Source organism: Vulpes vulpes, chromosome 1 (genome assembly GCF_048418805.1).
Source record: "Vulpes vulpes isolate BD-2025 chromosome 1, VulVul3, whole genome shotgun sequence".
NCBI classification, from domain to species: Eukaryota; Metazoa; Chordata; class Mammalia; order Carnivora; family Canidae; genus Vulpes; species Vulpes vulpes.
Window position 1 is genome coordinate 35,628,883 of NC_132780.1, and position 21,022 is coordinate 35,649,904.

The 21,022-nt window shown below is 39.7% G+C and overlaps 1 protein-coding gene across 4 annotated transcripts in view; it reads right to left on the bottom strand.

Moving 5' to 3' along the window:
- The window catches only part of CEMIP2 (cell migration inducing hyaluronidase 2), a 78,958-nt gene that overhangs the window by 10,461 nt on the left and 47,475 nt on the right, over nucleotides 1–21,022 (bottom strand). For all 4 annotated transcript variants that reach the window (XM_026001558.2, XM_026001556.2, XM_026001557.2 and 1 more), the window contains exons 13-20: nucleotides 18,817–18,948; nucleotides 17,440–17,475; nucleotides 16,629–16,784; nucleotides 13,649–13,826; nucleotides 10,669–10,884; nucleotides 7,412–7,620; nucleotides 3,579–3,761; nucleotides 1,060–1,279 (exon numbers count right to left, since the gene is read on the bottom strand). In XM_026001558.2, the coding sequence (XP_025857343.2) occupies nucleotides 1,060–1,279; nucleotides 3,579–3,761; nucleotides 7,412–7,620; nucleotides 10,669–10,884; nucleotides 13,649–13,826; nucleotides 16,629–16,784; nucleotides 17,440–17,475; nucleotides 18,817–18,948 (1,330 nt within the window). The remainder of the gene's footprint in view (nucleotides 1–1,059; nucleotides 1,280–3,578; nucleotides 3,762–7,411; nucleotides 7,621–10,668; nucleotides 10,885–13,648; nucleotides 13,827–16,628; nucleotides 16,785–17,439; nucleotides 17,476–18,816; nucleotides 18,949–21,022) is intronic.

The following is a 21,022-nucleotide window of genomic DNA, read 5'->3' on the forward strand; positions in this document are numbered from 1 at the left end:
TGCTCTTACTGCCACCAATAGGCAAAAACAAATGAGAAACATTTTTGATTCAGTAGGACTGGCGTGGAGCCAAAGAATTCTAATAGTTCATGAGTTCCCAGGTGATGCTGATGCTGTTGGTCTGGGACACTTTGAGAACCATTTCCCTTAACCCATATTTGTTTGTGTAAAGGTTAAATATAAATTAAAGTAGCATTTACTCTATATTTCTTTTTCACTTAGAGTTGGCCTGACATCCTTTGAAAACCCCATGCCCAATTTGAGCTCATATTTTGGATTTATTTTCATTGACATGTTTTCTTAAGATCTGGAGGGAGACTTTATAATTAAGACTATGTGTCAGGAGAAACACTTCACTTCTAGCCACACAGTTAGTTTGTACTTTTAATCACAGGTAAATATAACAGCACATGCTTCAAACTTAACGGTAGCTTTCCACTTTAAAAAAGGGGGGAGGGGGAGGACAATTTTCATATGTTGCTTTTTTTTTAAATATGTATTTATTTATTTATTTTTAGTGGAGGAGGGGCAGAGGGAAAGAGAGAGAGAACCTCAAGCAGACTCCCTGCTGAGTATGGAGCCTGACTCAAGGCTCCATCCCAGGACCCTGAGATCATGACCTGAGCCAAAATCAAGAGTCATGCACTTAACCAACTGAGCCACCCATATATGAGTTGCATTTTTGGAAGAGAAATTTTATAGTCCTCAACAAAACAAAGCATTTGCGGTACATCACTGACATATAAACCCAAAGGCAATATCCTAATAGAATCACCCTGGAGGGGAAGAGATGAAGGCCAAGAAGTCTATAGTCATCCAGGATTAACTTATGTATCACAGAGATAAGATACTTTTATCACGAATTTGGACTAGTTTGCTTCTTATGACTATCAGATTCTAGAAGGGGCCAAAATTTAGGAGAAATCATGCAGTATTTGTAACTTGGCAATACAGATGTTTCAAAGAAAAATGTTCCCATTGCCAAAACAAACAAAGAAACAAAATTAAAAAGTGCTTTTGATTCTTTCTCCTACCCACAGTCCCCTCTTCCTCAATTACCTGGCGGGTTCCACAGCCTTGACAGAGCCGGGTGAGCACAGATGGCATGCGCTTGAGTGCCGACGGCTTCCTGTAATACTGGGGGTACGCTTTGGCCATGCAGTTACTGATATCTTTTGAGTCTGTTGCTGCCTGGATCTTGACTCTTTCGCATCCCTGAGATGAACAGTAACTGTGGCCATCCCTGTGGCTTTTGGCTTTGAGATACAAAAACAGCAACCTGAATGGAAACAAATCAATCCATGGGATGTTAGATGGACTCCCATAAACTCACAAAATTCCTCACATTGGCTCACAGCCCAAAGGGCTATTTCCCTAATAAAGTAACTTTTCCTTAAAAGAAAACAAATTCTAAAACTAATAAAGCTGTTCCTTTTTCCTTTCTATCCTCCTAGGGTCCTAAGTCAAATGCCATACTGCTTTCAGAAAATATTTTGATAACCCGATTCAGCTGTTCTGGAGCATATCAAAGTTAATTTCTGGAGTGAATTACTTCAATAGGTAATTTGGGAGGATGGACTTTGGTTTGCTTCAAAACTTCCTTGGAAATTTTTAGACTTGTGTTGAGTTTGGGATTTCATAAATTAGTGTGTGGGGTTTTTTGTTTTGTTTTGTTTTGTTTTAAATCATTTTCGTTTAAGGCATACATTTGAAATTCATAAAAATAGCAACTGTGACTTGCTTGACTGAGGCCAAGATATGGTCTCACATCAATTGCTGTGATGTTTACTAAGAGCAGATGGGCCTGAAGTCCTTCTGTCTGTACTTTGGCCAACATCAAGGGAAAAGAACAGACCCGCCCACTCTGAATTATCCTCCTGCTGCCAAGATGAATGGAAAAGTAACTTCCAGGCAACAGTCCAACGTCTGTCAGCAAACGTAGTCTTTCTGAACCAAAGGAAGTCAAGATTATAAAGCATTTGATCAAATGTGATTGATTACTATAGATCAAGAATTCATATTTTAATATGAAGTCAATGAACAATAGGAAGTTACAGTTAGGAGTAAAAGTAAGCCACTGTCCTAACATCAATACTTTAACATATATAAAGGAAGGAATGAGAAGGGATAAGAGGGACGTGGTTAGGCCTGGGCCTTTTAATATTAAATAATTAAAAATCATCAAAACAAACAGAATTAAAAAGAATTAAAGCCTTGAAGGCCAATGGATTCTAAAAAACAGCAGAATGAAAAAAATTATTTCCCAGCTAATCATTCATGATCCCCAGACCATCCTCACAAATTTGGGTGTTCAATTTATTTTTGTGGAAAATCAAACAGGGAATGTGGACATTCTGTCATCTGTAGAGTAAAAGTCCAAGCAGGTTAAGTCTTACTAGAAATTGAAAATCAGTGACAATTACAGTAAGAAAAGACTTGAGCTGGTCACACAGGCTACTGGAGGAGCCCTGGAGGGCAAAGGAGCTGCATCTTATTCAAAAACTAATGAGACCCTTGACTGAACCCCAACCGCAAGCCTCAAACCTGCCACCCTTCTCCCCATTCTGAACCACTGTCTTTCCCCAAACATGCCATGCCATGTTCTTCCATGCCTTCATGCATCTATCTACACCGCTCCTAGGGGACACATTCCCCCTTTCTTCTACTATCTCCTCCTACCCATTCTGCAGGAGTTAGCCCCCGTGTCACCCCCTTGGGATGTCACGGATCACCCTAGGCTGAGCTTCCAGGTACCTCAAAAGGCGCAATGAATATTCCACTGTAGGAATTACAGCTTTGAAACCTCTAGCTCTCTAATCACTTGCCTTAGAAGCCTACATCCCTCAATGGACTGCGAATTTGCAGAAGAAATGGGTCTTATTTACATCAGTATCTTTACAGTACCTAGACGATGGCATGTGAAAGGAATGTCAGCTTAAGGAATGGATACTGGAGGAGCATGCTATTTGCTGGAAGAGTAGAGGAGATTGAGCCTACCATCACCCAAAGGCTGAGAGACTGTAACTGGATAAAAGCAGACAAAGCCAACAGGACCCCGGGTGAACAGGATTAGAATTAAAAAGTGGAAAGACGCAGCCTAGAGAAAGTTGAAAGCAAATATGCCATGGTTACACAGTGGTTTGGTTTGGTTTTTTTTTTTTTTTAAGTCAAGGTCAGCTTGAGGGATCACCTTAAAGGGAGGGGGTAACAATGAGCTTTCCCTGAAATATGAACTATATCACATGTAAATAATCATTGTAAGGATGGTCATAGAAAAAAAATTTATTTTAATTTTCAATTGGGCCTACTGGTTCTTCATTGACAAGGATAATCTCTCTCCAAATTGCCTTAATAGGTACATGGCAAACATCTTCATTCGATTCCTGCTGCCAACTATAATTACGAGTCATTCTTCGTCTCTAAACCTCTAATAGTGATGAACAGAGAATTACCCACATCAGCTGCTCTTCTAAACAGCCATCCCATCACAACCTATTCTTAGTTAGGCTGAAGAACTAGTAATTTCACCATTAAAGAAAAATGGCAATAATTCTCATTCACTGGTTGCACCCAATTACCCCGTGCTGGAGTCAAAATAGAATTTCCTCTCAGACTGCTTCCTCTGCAATTCTTCCAGTGAATGCACAGGCTCATATTCTTCCATTTTGGATAATGAGCCATTATGGCGCTGTAAAAAGCCAAAGGTAACCTGAAAACTTGTGTTTGATGGATAGCAGAGGCCAACTCGAATCCAGTCATTCCTATAAAGGAGAGACAATAAAACAATGAATTCACACTTGAGCCTATATACTTTGAGTACTATAGCGTATGTAAATTTCAGCCAGGATTTTTCTCCTCCTTCAAAATCCCCCGCTTCTATATGTTCCCCCAAACTTCTCTTTTAAAAAAAATTTTTTTTTATTTATTTATTCATGAGAGACACACACAGAGAGAAGCAGAGACACAAGCAGAGGGAGAAGCATGCTCCATGCAGGGAGCCCGATGTGGGACTCGATCTCGGGTCTCCAGGATCACGTCCTGAGCCGAAGGCAGACGCTTAACCATTGAGCCACCCAGGCATCCCTCCGCCAATATATTTACAACAATTGTCTGGCTTACAAAAGTGGCTTGGTCTCAACAGGATTTCAGAGAATGTGAACAGAAGTTGGAAAAAATGTACTTTAGACACTGCAAGAGGATCATAAAATCAAGTGAGATGGCTGGGAATGGCATATACGAAAATGGAAGAAACACTAATAACCCAACAGTGTGAGTGACACTGGTAAAATCTTCCCAAAGAATTTTTTTTTAATTTTATTGATTTATTTTTTAAGTAATCTCTACAGCCAATGTGGAGCTCAAATTCACACCCCTGAGATCAGGAGTCACGTACTCTACTGACTGAGCCAGCCAGGGTCCCTTCAAAGAATTTTTTTGTTCATAAATATATTTTTCTTTTTATTTTTGCAGTAGGATAAACACTTTGTGGTAAAACTGCTGGATATTTTTAAAGCTTTTAATGCATATTACCAAATTGCTGTGGGTTTTTTTTTCCTTACATAACATCCTGTCTTTATTTTAAGATTTTTTTAAAAAACATTCATTTGAGAGAGAGAGAGAGAGAGAGCACAAGCAGGAGGAGGGACAGAGGGAGAGGGAAAAGCAGGGACTTTTCCCGCTGAGCAGGGAGCCTGATGCGAGGCTCAATCCCAGGACCCTAAGACCATGACCTGAGCCAAAGGCAGATGCTTAAAAATCTGAGCTACCCAGATACCCCATATCCTGACTTTAGATATAGAATCAACACTTTCTGGAAACCATTAAAAACATTTCTCCTTTTTAAATCATTTGCTGTTGGGGGCATTTTTAAAGTTTCATAAAGTATACATACACAAAATTTACCTTTTTATCCATTTTTAACTCCACAGTTCGTTGGCATTAAGTGCATTCACAAGGTTATACAATTACCACCCCTCTTCCACAAAGTTTCTTAAAAATATGTCACAAGGCCTTAAAATTATTCATGCATGTTTTACCAGTAATCCCTACTAATGAATAACTAGAAATGTCCACCAAACATGTATATGGAAAGATGCTCTATGCAGTATCATTTATAATAGCAGAAAGGGGTGTAAGAGTATAGGAAGGGCTGGCAGAAAAAAGAAAAATCAAGCTAAGTGTTCATGGAAGGTCCCTTCCATAGAAGGGACAGTCAAATAAATTGTGGCATATCTATATAATCAGAAAACACACAAGGGTGAAAGGAAGAAGAAAATATCTTTTTAATGCCTCACTTTGATTAGAGGAATTATAGGTTATTTCAATTTTATTTTTTTCTGGGCAGCCTGGGTGGCTCAGTGGTTTAGCGCCGCCTTCAGCCCAGGGTGTGATACTGGAGACCCTGGATCGAGTCCCACGTCGGGCTCCCTGCATGGAGCCTGCTTCTCCCTCTGCCTGTGTCTCTGCCTGTCTCTCGCTCTGTGTGTGTCTCATGAATAAATAAATAAAATCTTTTTTAAAAAATTTATTTTTTTCTATATTTTCTTATTTTGTTTAATGAACAAGCAGAGCTTTCATTGTTTTTAAAGGGTTACTTGTAGAAGTGGCACTACGACCAAATCTATGACCTCTCTAAAATCACAATTAAGTTTGGGGAAAAAAAATTGTCCATCTCCTGCCTCTGCCCATGATGTAATTTTTACAAACCCTGAACTACTTAAGCAAGTAAAGTCTGACTGAATTTCAAAAGCCCACACAGATTTTTGAAACTTTCTGGGTTTCTGCCTTTTTTCACTTTAAAAGATTTTTACTTACTTGCACAGTATTTGTTCAAAAGTTACAGGGGATCCTTATAGAACCCTGTACACCACTCAGTTGTAATATCTCACCTCAAACTCATAACCTGCCATATATAAACTGGCTTCTAGAAACCTCACCCTGGATACACTGTGAAGTAAGGATCAGAGGTGGGAAGATCACATAGGACCCGGGCAAGAGATGATGATGGCTTGCACTCGGCCACAAGAGCAGTAAGGATAGAAAGAAGTGGAGAGATTTAAAGACCCCTAAGGAGATAGGACCAACAGGGTTTGGCCAATGATGGGACGGGATGAAGGGAAAGGAGAGTCAGTGATGAGTCCTGGGGTTTCTCCTTGGTTGACTCCGTAGGTAAGGGTGTGATTCTCCAGCAAAGGCAAAGAGACACAGCAGCAAGTATTGGAGGAATATAGTAACGGTCCAGGTTAGAGTAGGTGCTAGGGCCCTAACCTCTCAGAATAAGGGCATCCACTGATATTCACAGATCCTTGGAAGTGATCTACTTAGAGCTAAGTTCCGACATGTTCTATGCCCACCTCTGTTAATTTCAAGTGGGTGTTTTAAGAGAGTTTTACAAGTCAGAGCCTTATGACCAGCTAGATGAACAGACCATTTCAATTTTTACAGTACCTATCTGAGCAGTTTTCATGGGAATCCCATGGATTCACCATCACACACAACTAGATAGGTTACCTCTGCCTTCCAAAATAGTCTCATCCACCTTGCCAGTATCTGTCACTTCCCCTGATGCAGCCCATGCTCCCATCACACTGAACTCATCAGTCCCTGACCAGAACCAGCCCTTTCCCAATGGTATTGCTTTTGTAACAAGACTGATCACTTGGTACCACCTTCTCCGTGCAGCCTGGCCCAGCCCCAACAGGCAGCATTACTGCTCTATCCTTTGTCCACTCACAATAGCATCAGTTTGTCAATTTACTTAAAATTTTTTTCTACCTGGATAATATGAGCTCCTGAAAGGCAGGTACTTTTCTTGTTCATCTTTAGATCAGCTGGCATACAGAAAACACTTGAATAAATTCATGTAAAAATGAAGCCTTTGACTGAAAGTGATATGACTAGGACAGACCAATGAAATAGAGAAGGGACAGAAGAAAGAACTTTTCAGGCAGGGGCTGCAAGACCTGGCATTCATGCCACAATTTGTCCACTGCTTGCCTGTAGTTGACATTACTTATCAATCATGCCACTCTCTTCTGGCAGGTCTAAACTTGGCCTCATCTTCTAGATAACCAAGTGCTCAGCTGGAACACCAGAAAAAACTTCCCATCTCAGATATGGGGAATTAAAGTATTCAGCAGGAGATTTTAAAACCTACTGTGAATGGCTTTCTGCACACAATACCTCGACCATAGACAAAAAGAAATGTTTCTAAAAAGAAATGTTTCTAAAATGACAGGATTCAATCTGTAAAATTGCTTAATTCCATCAACAAAAATATACAGCCTCCACCTAAGAAGAACAAAGCACACGAAGTTGGCATTCTTTACTTGCTACAAAAGCAGTGTTATAATTTGTCTCTATGAAATTGCTACTTGCTCAACTATTTGAAATAACAGTAATAGAGACCTACTTGTTGAAGTTTATGAGGTATAGAAAAGCAGTCCTGGGTGCTGGTCCATTCCAGTGGATGGTATAGCCCTTCTCCAGCATGATCACAGGCTGGTACTGGGGAAAGGTAGCCTTCTGGTTGATGCCCCGGAGCACCATAGGGTAGGAGGGATACTCATCTCGCGTGATGGTCATAGTCAGGTTCTGAGTGCTCCATGTCTGCACATAAACCTTCAAAAAGCAATTAACAATTAAAGGGAAGAAGACTCCACTACAGAGAGCCCACAGGTGGTTACCAGAGGAGAGGGTGTAGGGGAAGATGGGTAAAATAGGTGATGGGAATTAAAGAGGACACTCATCGTAATGAGCACTGAATCCTGTGTAGAATTGTTGAATTGCTATATTGTCCATCTAAAACCAATCAACACTTTAGTTAACTATACTGGAATTAAAATTAAAAACTTAAAGGGCGCCTGGGTGGCTCAATTGGTTAATTGACTACTTTCAGCTCAGGTCATGATCCTAGGGTCCTGGGATGAAGCCCCAACATCCAGCTCTCTGCTCAGCAGGGAGTCTGCTTCTCCCTTTCCCTCTGCCCCCCTCCCCCCATCCCCACTCATGTGCACACTCTCTATATATATAATAAAAATCTGAAAAAAAATTAAAAACTTGTTAAAATCTTAAAAAAAAAAAATTAAAGAAGAGAGAGTGAAAGCTTAGATAAACTAAGCAAACATTTCCAGCACAAAGGCCAGTGCCTCTACTTCCAGAACAGAGGTTCTGTAATCTGAGCCAGACTAAATGAGTAGTAGCCAACTTCATCCTAAATTATACTTAAAACGAAGCCTACTTAAACTGAAATGGTAAAAACAGACCAAGCATTCTGCTAGCCAAGATCTTCATCATCTCTTCCACCACCACAGGCCAGCTTATTCATCAGAATATAAAACCTTTGCGGCTTATATTGCTTGTCAAAGAAATACCTCAATCTGAAGAACACACATACAAAAAATCTGTAAATTAATGTGAAAACTGATACCCTCCAGTCAAATCTGAATCTGAAAGCCTTTCTTCTAAAATAAGAGCTGGAAAATTGAAGTATCTTAGAGGTTTGGCTTTCAATTTTCCATGACCTACATCAGCCCAAGAAGTCATTTTTCACTCGTTCAAAAGCAAAAGGTTATAAGGAACTTTGCAAAAACTGAAAACATATATTAAACAGAGACAAATTTGAAAATCCTGAATTTATTCCAGTGGTATTTGAGCCCCTTGCTGTGCCAAAACAAAACCTTCCCCAAATGCATCCTCCAAAAATGAACCTCAGAACAATTTCCTAAAACAAATCAGTCTCCTATGACAGAATTCTCCAGAAAGATTAAAACATTTGCCAAATACTACATTTAATCCACAGTATTTCTTTCTGTCATTTCTTTTTTTTTTTTTAAGATTTATTTATTCATGAGAGACACAGAGAGAGAGACAGAGACACAGGTAGAGGGAGAAGCAGGCTTCTTGTGGGGAGCCCCATGCAAGACTCGATCCCCAGACCCTGGGATCACGCCCTAAGCCAAAGGCAGACGCTCAACTGCTGAGCCACCCAGCCGTCCCTCTTCCTGTTATTTCTATAATTTTGTTTATATTAATTCTTCAATTATACAACCTGTGCACCAGACAAGCTCCCTAAGTCTCATTCATGTTTGACTCTTTTAATATAATAATACTCTTCCTTATAGATCCCACTTAAAGATTTAAAATAAAGATAGGAAATATATATCTTAGGACTACCAATTGTCTTCCTTTAAATGTATATATTTATTAGTACTACTATGCTATAGACGATATTACAGTTACAACACATACATATTGAATTTTTAAAATACGTTAGTTTAACCTATATTTACTATTTAGGTTATATAAATATAAAATAGATATAAAAATAGAAGTTAAAATAATATCATTTTCAAACTAGGTTGCTATATAACAGATTATATATAATAGCTTCTATGTAATATATAACAGGAGACAGATTAATCTCTTGCCGTCTTCCAAACCAAAGAAGGATATGAGGTGACACATGTAACCTTAATTCTCCTTATATTTCCACCTTTCTTCCTGAGCCCCTTTAAACCTTGGGTTAGCAAAGAGCTTAAAATATATTTACAAATAGCCAATTATTATTCTATCTTGAGATCCAAGTGCTTCTACCTTTCACCTAAAAACATACAGTTGTACACATTACCTAAGTAACAACAATGGACTGCAGATCTGGGCTACCAGCCCACTTCCCAAAGCCTCAGAGAACATTTCTGACCTGTGGTCCTACCATTCCCAGAACCTCTTAGGAAGTACTGGATGACTTACTTCCTTCTCCTTCCTCCAACAAAAAATTGAATTACTACTCTGCTTTGTAAGCTAGGAGGATTAGGTTCACATTCTTGAATACATAGAAAATCCACAGGGTCAATGGGCACATTTCTAATAATTTTGATAGGTTATCTTAGTTTTGGCAGACAATTCTGATAAGAATAACATGAGAGGCGCCTGGGTGGCTCAGTCATGGTGTTTGCCTTTGGCTCAGGGTGTGATCCCGGGGTCCTGGGATCGAGTCGCTTCAGGCTCCCCAAAGACAACCTGCTTCTCCCTCTGCCTATGTCTCTGTCTCTCATAAATAAATAATCTTAAAAAGAATAAAATGAAAGGAAAAATGAAATTACATTTTAAATCACATTCTTTTCTTCTCCACTAGATTTAATTCCCCATTTTTTTCCTTGTCTTTCCCAGAACTCAGACAAGAATAACATTTTTTTTCCTTATGGGAACGAGAAGTCCCACAACAAAGAACCTAATATTCCTTTAAAATAAGCCAAGAAACTCCCCCAATCTTTATCCCTCTGCCTAATTCCCTAATTTAGTAGAGATCATGACCCTGGAAGCAAAGAATAAGTCTCCCTCTCAGTGGGCACAGCTGTAGCATGGCAAGAAACACCTAAGACTTAGGAAATAGGAGTCTCACCCCAACTATATCCCAACCATAAGTAACCCAGGGCAAATTGTCCTACCACTTTCTATTTGTTTAATTGGTTTGGAGCAGGAGAACTTTAAATAAAATTCTAGGAGTCCATGATTCCTAATACATTTTTTTTTTTTAATTTTTTTCCTAAAGACAAATCATGCATTGGAAAGTATCAATCATGCTGAAGAGCAGAAGAGTACTCCTCATGGAAGGAGCGCTGTTAGGAGCTGGTTCGGAATCAGGCATCATAATGCATTCTGGCCTACCTGGGCATAGCTCCCGCTGCAGACCACTGCATTCCATTTGGTAATGTTTACACAGCTTGGGTGGCGAATCAGGTAGTTGTCAATTCTTCCCACATAAGCATCCTTGTATCCTGTCACAGAGCCATCAACATCGTGGAATATGGAGTTCTTATCACCATCCAGCTCACAATCTTCAAACCAGGGGCCAGGCTTTCCAAAGAAGACATTCAGAGAGACCTGCCAGCAGTGAGAAGCCAGGACATCACAAAATGAAGCCTTCTACCATCCTGGCCAGAGTTCCCTGAAAGGATCCAAGTGCATTACAACTGCTTTAAGGTTAAAGCAGTTCTGAGTCACAGTTCATGGCTGTCAACTATGGTACCCAGTTAATCACAGTTTTCAATTCATCATGACATGGCTGGGCAAAACAAAATGATAAAGCCTGTGGAGTTCAAGTAGCAAATGTTGAAAACATATTTGGTGTTTTCTTTTTTTTTTCCATTTAAAAACTATTACCGGCTCTCTCTCCAGACAGAACTAACCTACGGCCAGAGAATCAGAACAGTTGTGTGAAGGGGAAATATGCAGTCAGACATACTCGTTAAAAATTGTAAACTTTACACATAAGACATGTGTATTTCCCTGTATGCAAATTATACCTCAATTAAATAAAAATCTATCATAAATTCTATCTTCTGAGCTAGTTCATCATTTTACTTCACTCCAAATGCTTTAGTTACTTGTTCATTTGACTCACCCCCCCACACCCCCTACCCACACCAAAAAACAAGTATAGTTGCAAACGAAAACACTGTCCAGGTGTTGCCTTGGCATGCTGGGTGACCAATGACCTCACTAGAATCTGCTGCAAAGTGTATGTTACTTTCTCCTTAACATAGACCAAATCCAGGACACCTGGGTAGCTCAGTGGTTGAGTGTCTGCCTTTGGCTCAGGGTGTAATCCCGGGGTCCTGGGATTGAGTTCCGCATCAGGCTCCCTGCAGGGAGCCTGCTTCCCCCTCTGCCTCTCTCTCATAAATAAAAATTCATGAGAGACAGAGAGAGAGAGAGAGAGGCAAAGACATAGGCAGAAGAAGAAGCTCCCTGCAGGGAGCCTGCTTCCCCCTCTGCCTCTCTCTCATAAATAAAAATTCATGAGAGACACAGAGAGAGAGAGAGAGGCAAAGACATAGGCAGAAGAAGAAGCTCCCTGCAGGGAGCCTGCTTCCCCCCTCTGCCTCTCTCTCATAAATAAAAATTCATGAGAGACACAGAAAGAGAGAGAGAGGCAAAGACATAGGCAGAAGAAGAAGCTCCCTGCAGGGAGCCTGATGCGGGACTCAATCCCAGGACCCCAGGATTACACCCTGAGCCAAAGGCAGACACTCAACCACTGAGCTATGCAGGCATCCCATAAATAAACAAAATCTTAAAAAAATAAAAATAAAAAAAAAACCAAAGACCAAACCCAGCTCAGTAATTTTCATGTCAGGTAGAGTTAATTTAAGGCTTTTATTAAACACATAGCACACAGCTGCAGAGCAGACCGCAGGTGACATGTTTTATAGTCTTTAGCTGCTTCCTATTAGTGGTAAATTATTCACGCCAAACAAGGTGTTTAGACACAACTCTCCTATGTTTTAAAATCAACTGATCATCTAAGTGATAGGCAACCCAATGAATTATCAGTGATGTTTGGGACAAGTGGCTCTAGGTTCTTAGTTATTGGCTTTTTTTTTCCCCCCATTTCCCTTATACCATCTATGGTTAAATCCAAGAATAGTTGAGGGCATATTTCCCACCTTTTAAGGCAGAATGAAATTTCCTTCACAGACTGTTCCCAAGGCATCAGCACCATCAGATCAGACTCCCGTTTGATGACTGCTACACTTGAACAGCACAGATGCTAGAACTCAGGAACTCCACCACCAATGTTCACCCAATGAATTGTTTTTCGGAACAACTACGTCCGCAGTCACTAGAACTCCATGTATGAAGAGGTCTGTGTGGGCAGCAAGTAAAGACCCAACCTCCACACTGGAAAGCTGATCCAAGGACCGCCCTATTAATTTTTGTGGGAAGCTATCTGCTAGTGTAGCCCTCCCTCTTCCCCTGGAGTCATAGAACCTAAAAGAGAACCAGCCAACGTGGTTGGCATCCCGAATTGCACCTATGCTTCTGTTTCATGCCTTAGCCATTCTGGAAAACCAGATACAGACCTTGGTAAACTAACCCATGTTCTATTTTAAACCAGGCAACTGCAGAGTTTGCCTGTGGACATCATTGAGAGAAGTATAGGCCATTTTCCAGTTGTAGCCACCTGTGTGTGGGAGTGGCGAGACAGACAGCCTGAGACTCAATCTCCCCATCCCACCGTCATCTTGGAATAGGTAAGATGGTGGAGGTGGGGTATGAATCAGACTGTCCTGTGTGCTCAGAGAACAGAGGGCACTGATGAAACCACTAAGACAATGATTTCTGTGGCCCACTATACTGTAAACAATTATTTCTCAGTCTTCTCTGCAGTCTTCATAAAAACCTTCCAACAGTTTTTATCTGCATCTGTCTTACACCACCCCAATATTCCTCTTCTTTCCCATCCTTTTATCCTCTGGTTCCCCAGAAGAATAAGCCCTGGACAAGTAAACTACCAAACAGAACTCAAATCTCTTCAGATTATTACAATGAACTTCTCCAAATTCTATGTTCTGCTGTTCCTCTGAAACACTACCATCCCCATGCCCCTGTCATCACTCCAAGTCATTGTCCCTTTTGAGCTATCACTTGAATGTCAAAAATACCTCAGGTCACATGAGACTACTGTTCTCACCTTGAACCCAATAGGACAATGTGCATGGAATTACGAGTCTCTCTTGCATATACTTCTCCTCCTAGTTGTCAAGACTCAGTATGAATACTTTGTGTTCTTGTCTTTGGGAATATGCTATCCCTCCTCCTCCCGCCATGGTCACCACGTGGGTACCGTTAAGGACATACTTACATGTGGACCAAACTTCACGAGGGAGATGTTATTCCTGGGAGTTATCTGCCACGGATTCTTCATAAGGAAGCCAATAGCACTGGTGTACCTATCTGGAGTTGGCACATATTTTTTGAAAGTACACCTGGTTAGATGAATGGGCCCATCATAAATCTGAAAGCCTCTGATTGGGAACGTCCTGTTGAAATACAAGATTTTGTTTAATGCACATGGGCCATCCCTGTACTGGCATTCTCTTACAGATTTGTTTTTATAAACACTATTAACTATCTCGGCCGCACTAAGCACAATTCTAGGATCCAGTGGTACCAAGAGAAGATCCCTGATCAAATGAAACACACCGCAGTGGGAAAGGCAAACAGAAAAATAAGATAATTTCAGAGAGCAGGTGTGCAGGCAGTGAGACACGGTACTACAACAGACCGGGTGTGAGAGACATGCTGCTTTGGACAGAATGGAGGCCTCTCTGAAGAGGTCACTTTGCTTCCTTGAATCAACCCAGTTATGACCTTTCATTTGGGAACTCATATACTTTAGTTTTGGTTCCAAAATCTTTGGCAGGCAGGAGAACAAAAGATAAATCTGTACTTTCACAGAGAGGATCTCCTTCAAGCCACTAAATGATAGTAATAAGATGAAATGATATACTTAAAAGTATAAAAGTGTAAATCCTCAAGGCTTACTATGTTAAAGGGGCTGGCTGGATTGAGAAATTCAGTTTATTCACTTTGCTCCTTTCTGTTCAAACACAAACCCCTTAACCTACTAATCATATATCATTAATCATAATTAAGGTACAAACCCCATAATATTCTGGATCTCTTAGGTTTCTACCCTGTTAAATTCTTTAATGGCACTGCAGAGGATTTCTATAGCAACTTTAGTTTACAACTTGGCAGTGTTTTATAGTAAAAGCATACATGCTAGCAAGATAATGAAATAGCTTGGTTAAAAAATCTATGCATCTTGATGTATTTCTTTTTTTATTTTGTAAAGATTTTATTTATTCATTTAACAGAAAGTGAGGACAAGCAGGGAGAGACAGGCAGAGGGAGAAGCAGGCTCCCAGGTGAGCAGGGAGCCCGATGTGGGACTTGATTTCAGGATCCCAGGATCATGAACTCAGCGGAAGGCAGACACTTAACAGACTGAGCTAACCAGACACTTGCATCTTGAAGTATATCTAAGGATAAATCCCAAAATGGTTCTGTCTCACAGAAAAAGTAGTCAAGACACAGTAAAATAAAAGCTGGATCCATTGACCAGTGAGGAATCTTTGTTTGGGAAATCTTCCTTTGCAAAGAAGCAATAAGCATTTTGAAATAAAACTGGAGGCCAGAGCAGCCCAAGTGGCTCAGGGGTTTAGTGCCGCCTTCAGCCCAGGGCGTGATCCTGGAGACCCAAGATCGAGTCCCACACCGGGCTCCCTGCGTGGGGCCTGCTTCTCCCTCTGCCTCTCTCTCATTCTCTCATAAATAAATAAATAAATAAATAAATAAATAAATAAATAAATAAATAAATATTAAAAAAATTGGAGGCCACATAATGTATGTATACATTTGTCAAATCAGAATTTTGTACACCTGAAACATAATATTGTAAATCACTTACGCTTCAGTAAAAAAAAAAAAAAAAAGAGAGAGAGAGAGAGAGAAAGAGAGAAAAGAAAAAGAAGAAAAAAAAACTGGAGGCCAATGTAAAGTAAAAAGAATGGAGCTGGCCACCATGATACTGCTGCCACATGCCAACCAACACAGTTTTCATGACACATTAGACGAGATAACTGCAGCTTCACTGTGACAGGCATAGTGTTGAGGGCAAACTAACAGGATTTGAATCCCACCTCAGCTCTTTTTAGTAAACTCCTCATTTACAAAGCAGGATAATGACAGTACCCACCTCACTGGACTTTGCAAGGATTAAGCAGAGAATAAAGTATTCAGAACAGGGCCTGACACATCATCAGCATCTAATAAATGTTAGCTATTAAAAATCCATAAAGTTTCTTTCCCAGTGGCTTCCACAGTCTGACTAGCAGGATGGCTACACAGAGCATAGCTTATAATAGCGTTCAAGATTTCCCAACACCACGCTCACTCTCTGCCAGAAGCTAGTAAAGCCCTTCTGCCACCGAGCACTGCTCTGTCCCTCAAATAGCAGCCTCGTTGGCCCACGCCCCTGACCTGTCCTAGCCCCATGGCCACATACAGAGTACAACTCTAAGGGAGTGGGTGTTTGATGCATTCTGGCAGTAGCTCTAACATGAGACCTTTAAAATATGAGTTTTTCTCTATCTGTGTTTCTACAAGTAAAATGAGGACAACTCCAAACTTGGTCTCAGAACTAAGGTATGGATTAATTAGTTAATAGTTCCCTAAAAGCTCTGAAGAATCTTTCTGGTGGGAAGTACTGTTTTAATGACTGTGATTATTTTGACAGAAAACATGCCAAGAGTCTACTCCGTACAACAGAAACACTGGTAATTAGATGGCCGTGGTTAGGGTTTGAGTTAGCTTTGGCATTTACCAACTCTTATTTTCTAGGAGTCTTTTCAATAGGTTATTTCCTTTTTTCCAGAGGCTATTTCTGCAAACCTATCTCACAAATAGAGGCCAAAGTGACCTAATGTCATACTTCATAGTTTGGCCAATTTCCTGTGGCTCAAAAAGAAGAAAACCAAAAAAAATCGGCAGCTACTAGAAGACCTTGTGTAAGGAATGAAAAGAGACAGCTTCCTATGGGATACAATTGATAATGAAACCTATAAAGCGTCTGGTAGCTAATGCTCCAGAGTTCCAGAAGATAATATACACAATTGCAATAGCAATAATACCAAAAATAATAATAGTGGCAATTAGATAAGGTGGGAAAAGTGTCACAGTGGGAACCAATCCATCCAACATAACTACAGAAACTTCCACAAGGGTTAGGTTTTCATTTATTGTTCAAACTAACAGTTCACTGCTAAACCACTGCTTACCTGTTCCTAGGTAAGGTCCGGGGCTTCTGGTCTATTCCTCCAGTGCCTACGTACTTGTTCTGACCACCCTGAAAGCCGTAATTCCTGCTCTCCCCAACAAAGAGAGATTCGGATACCTCCTGGCTGGAGCCTTCATCACTTGGGAAGCTTCCATCGCTGTAAAAGTGAGTATAACCATTACACTCCTCTCCATGAGATTTAAATTCATCCTCAGATAAAGGCAAGCTATAGCGTAAAAGCTAAAAGTTTTCCAAGCAGCCAGGAGCTTTCTCTAATACATATTATCGTCAAGAAGTCCTTCTAAACTGTGAACATACATATAAATTAATAATACATGGTTTGCAGGTTAAACAGACGAAAATGAGTCTAGCATCAACAATTGATTATTTTCGTCTCCAGCAACAGCAATGCACATGGGCGAATGAACTTGCCCTGAGTCTAACAGTTTGAAGACAAGTATGTCTAAGACAGCGGCCCAAATAACTGTTGTCCGGAGACAAATATGGGGCATAAAAGGTCTTAAAGATCACTGCAACATCAGACCAGCTTCTAAGAAAGAAATTATTTAATATGTTCCCAACCTTTATTCCGTTCTTCTCGAGTGTTATCTTTTAAGCAAAAAATCTGACGGTGCTACCTTTCTTTGGAATTCCAGCTAATATTAACCTCTGACCTTGGTATTATGCTAATATAATGATATAACATTCCTATGTGTGATTAAAAAAACAAAAACAAAAACAAAAGAAACCCAGGCTATTTTACCTTACATCTTTAAAATAATCAGGTAAGTATTTTTAAAGTGATTACAAACCTGGCAAAGGTCAGTCCTATTCCATTATCTGCAAATCTATAAGAGAAAAGAGAATAAAAGAACGTTGTTTAATTTACCACCTCAAAAAAAAGAATAAAATAAAATAAAAATAAAAATAAAATTTACCACCTCATATAACAAGAGATAATTTCTCTCAGTATTCAGTTTTTAGGAAACCCAGGAGGTTCCGATGTTTACTCTCCAAGACCACAGAATGTGTTTCATTTCCCAATAGCTAAAAACACAGCCTTCACAGTGAAGGCACCTGGTTCAAATCTAGGCTTTGATGATCAACGGCCACATGACCCAGAATGACCTTGGGCAAGCTACTCAACCTGACTCTCCCTCAGTTTGCTCACCTAGAAGTTGAAGCAATAACATAACCTTCCTCATCGGATACTCAAGGGCATTAAACATAATAATTAATTCCACCCCTTTAGGACAGTTCCCGGCACAGAGTACGTAGCATATAAGTGTAAGCTATAACTATTACTTTTCTAATTATTTCTGAGAAAAACAATTAGATCATGGCACCCTCTTCAAAATGTTCAACGTGAATACCCAAGCTACTTCTACAGCTGTAATACAAAACTAATTTTTTGCATGATGACAGTCAGAGGGGACAGTAAAAATGCCAAGGAGCTAACATTAGTGCCAGCCAGAAAAACACATGTTTTTCTAGGCTCTTGGACACCAAATTTTAATTCAACATACATCAAAATTTCTCCTAAAATTATACAAGTGGGAAAAGAGAAAAAAGTAGGATGCTCACTGCCTCAGATCATGTGAAAACGTAAGTCAACAGCCTTATTAAGGTGGAATTCACAACTTTTGTTTTGAATGGCAGTGGAAGAGCATCAGAAAAACTTCGGAGTTTCCAAAAGGACAGAAAAAAAATTCCAGGTAGTTTCAAAATCTTTATTTAGCTCTCTGACATAGACCATGTTTGTTCTATAAAGTTAAATCCCCAGTTTCTGTTCAATCTCATCAGAAAACTCTCGGGTCACCAGACAAGTTCAGTTCCAATAAAAGCAGCAGAATGAGACAATTCCAAACATTTACAGTCTGTGAACACAAGCATACTTCCTCAGAGCTCACCCTATTAGTAATAATAATGATTCCAGAGGCACCTGGCTGGGTCAGGCAGAAAAACATGCAACTCCTGATCTCAGGGTTGTGAGTTCGAGCCCCATGTTGAGTGGAGAGATTACTAAAAATAAATAAACTTAAAAATATAATAATATTCCAGAAAGTACCACCGTACTTTTATATGCTGGGGTTTTTTTTAATTGCCTTAAAACATAAATACATCAAAAAATAAATAAATAAAAGCATACATCGGTGTCATCAGACAATGACTTTGCAGAGAATACCTACGCGGAATTCTGAACAACAATGTCTCCGCCTCTGACCCAAGCTCCGTTGTCATTATTTTTAAAAGAAATGAGCCTGTCAATTAAAGCAGCAACACGTGGTTTTTCAGGGTCTGCATCCTGATGAGGCCTAAATCTTGGGGTTAAAAAAAAAACAAAAATGAACTTTTTAAAAAAGCACTAGAAACCAGCTATTTACAATTATAAGCTTATGTGTCAAAAGGCAGGATTTATATTTGACCAAAACAAACAAAATCTTAAGACACAATTTACAAATTCATTATTCATATTTCAGATATTAAAAAAAACTTACATTTATTTATATAAGTTTCCAGAGAACTGCTTTCATAACCTATTTTTTAAATCAAGTTATACTATAGAACAGGACACTGCAAAACATTCTAAGCACTAAAACCATTTCAAAACAAACAAACAAAAAAACCCCTCAGACCAGGAAATCTGGCGTGTTTTCACAAATTCTTAAGCTACGTGACACTAACATAAACATACTGAATAAATTCATCAGATATTTCAACATCTATATATGTGAACTAGATTATTTGAATTGTGTGCTGGTGAAATGTTTTAGATACAGAGATAAAACTAGTTCAAGATCTTAAAAATGCCTAAATTTAAGACATATTGTATTTAATTAACTTACTAACCACAAAGACTGAATTCTACCTCTTTTATTCTTTTCCTTCTAGAATACTTACAAGTATCTTAATTAAATGATTAAAAAATTGGTGTCAAAAATTGTCCCGTATAACAAATCGAATAATTAATTCCATAAGGCCACCTATTTTTTTTAAAAAAAAAAAAAGATCATTCCTATCTTAATCTCACAAAGCTTGGGCGCGGGTGGGGAGAGAAACAGCTAGATAGCTTTTTAAAAACCAATTCAGCAGTTTGAGATTTTTCAAATATGCGGTCAGCAAATACCATTTGCTCAAATGCCACTACCTTCATTGCTGGCACACAGTAGGTGCTGTGATGGGAGATAAAGCCATGCACAGAGAACAGTAAGTGCAAAGGTCCCTAGGCGTGGGTGACCCTGGCTCATTCAAAGGACGAACAAGTTGGCTGGAGAGTAAAAAGCATGGAACAGAGGATAGAGAGCTGAGCATGTGCCAGGCAAAGATGTGGCTCTTCATTCTAAATGCTGCAGGAAAAGCAGAAAAGCGCCTGGATGTCTCAGTCAGTTAAGCATCTGACTCTTGATTTTGGCTCAGGTCATATCTCAGGGTCATGAGATTAACCCCCATGTGGGGCTCACACAGAACATGGAGCCTGCTTAAGATTCTCTTTCTCCCTCTCTCCCTCTGCCCCTCCCAACCTTGCACATGCACACATGCTCTCTAAAAAACAAAAATTTAGGATTTATCTTGCCTAAGTAAAACTTTGTACCTTTTGACCATCACCTGCCTATATCCTGCTCCCCCCCAGATGCTCACAGCCAGTAATCTAGAGATCTTCCATACAGCATAGTGCCTATAGCTAGTAACACTCTGTTGTACACTTAAAATTTGCTAAGAGAGTAGGTCTTAGGGTAAATGCTCTTATCACAGAAACATTAAGAAATATTCTTAAAATTTTTTAATGATAACAATAAAGGAGGCAGGAGAACACTTTGGGAGGTGACGGCTATGTCTATGACCCTGATGATGGTGATGGCTTTATGGGTGTATACCTATCCCCAAACTCCTCCAGTTGTATACATTAAATCTGCACAATTACATGGTAACCATACCTCAATAAAGTAGATGGATAGATCAATGGATGGATGGATGGACAGATGGATGGATAAATAGATGTGGTAGAAAGTCTTTAGAAACTGGGAGTCAAGGAAGTTATACTAGATTTCACTTTTTTTTAAACTGGTCATTAGCTGCTACTTGGTGAAAGGATTGTAAACAATGGACCACAGGAGACTAGTCTGGCAAGGACTACATCCACCCTTAGACTGTATATATAACCCCTTACACTAAATAGCTCTGACCTAAGGGGTGAAACGTCTAACTCTGGGCCACCACCCACTTTCCAGCATCGTGGTTGCTGCCAAACAGGTTTGCAGTCATTACATAATAGCATGCCAGCGGAAAGTTGTGGAAAGAAAACTATACAATGTTCTTAAAGAAAGCCAAAAAAGGTATCATAAAGCAACACTGATTTTCTGCTGAAGCCATCTTGTCTTCTCTGAAATTCCTATC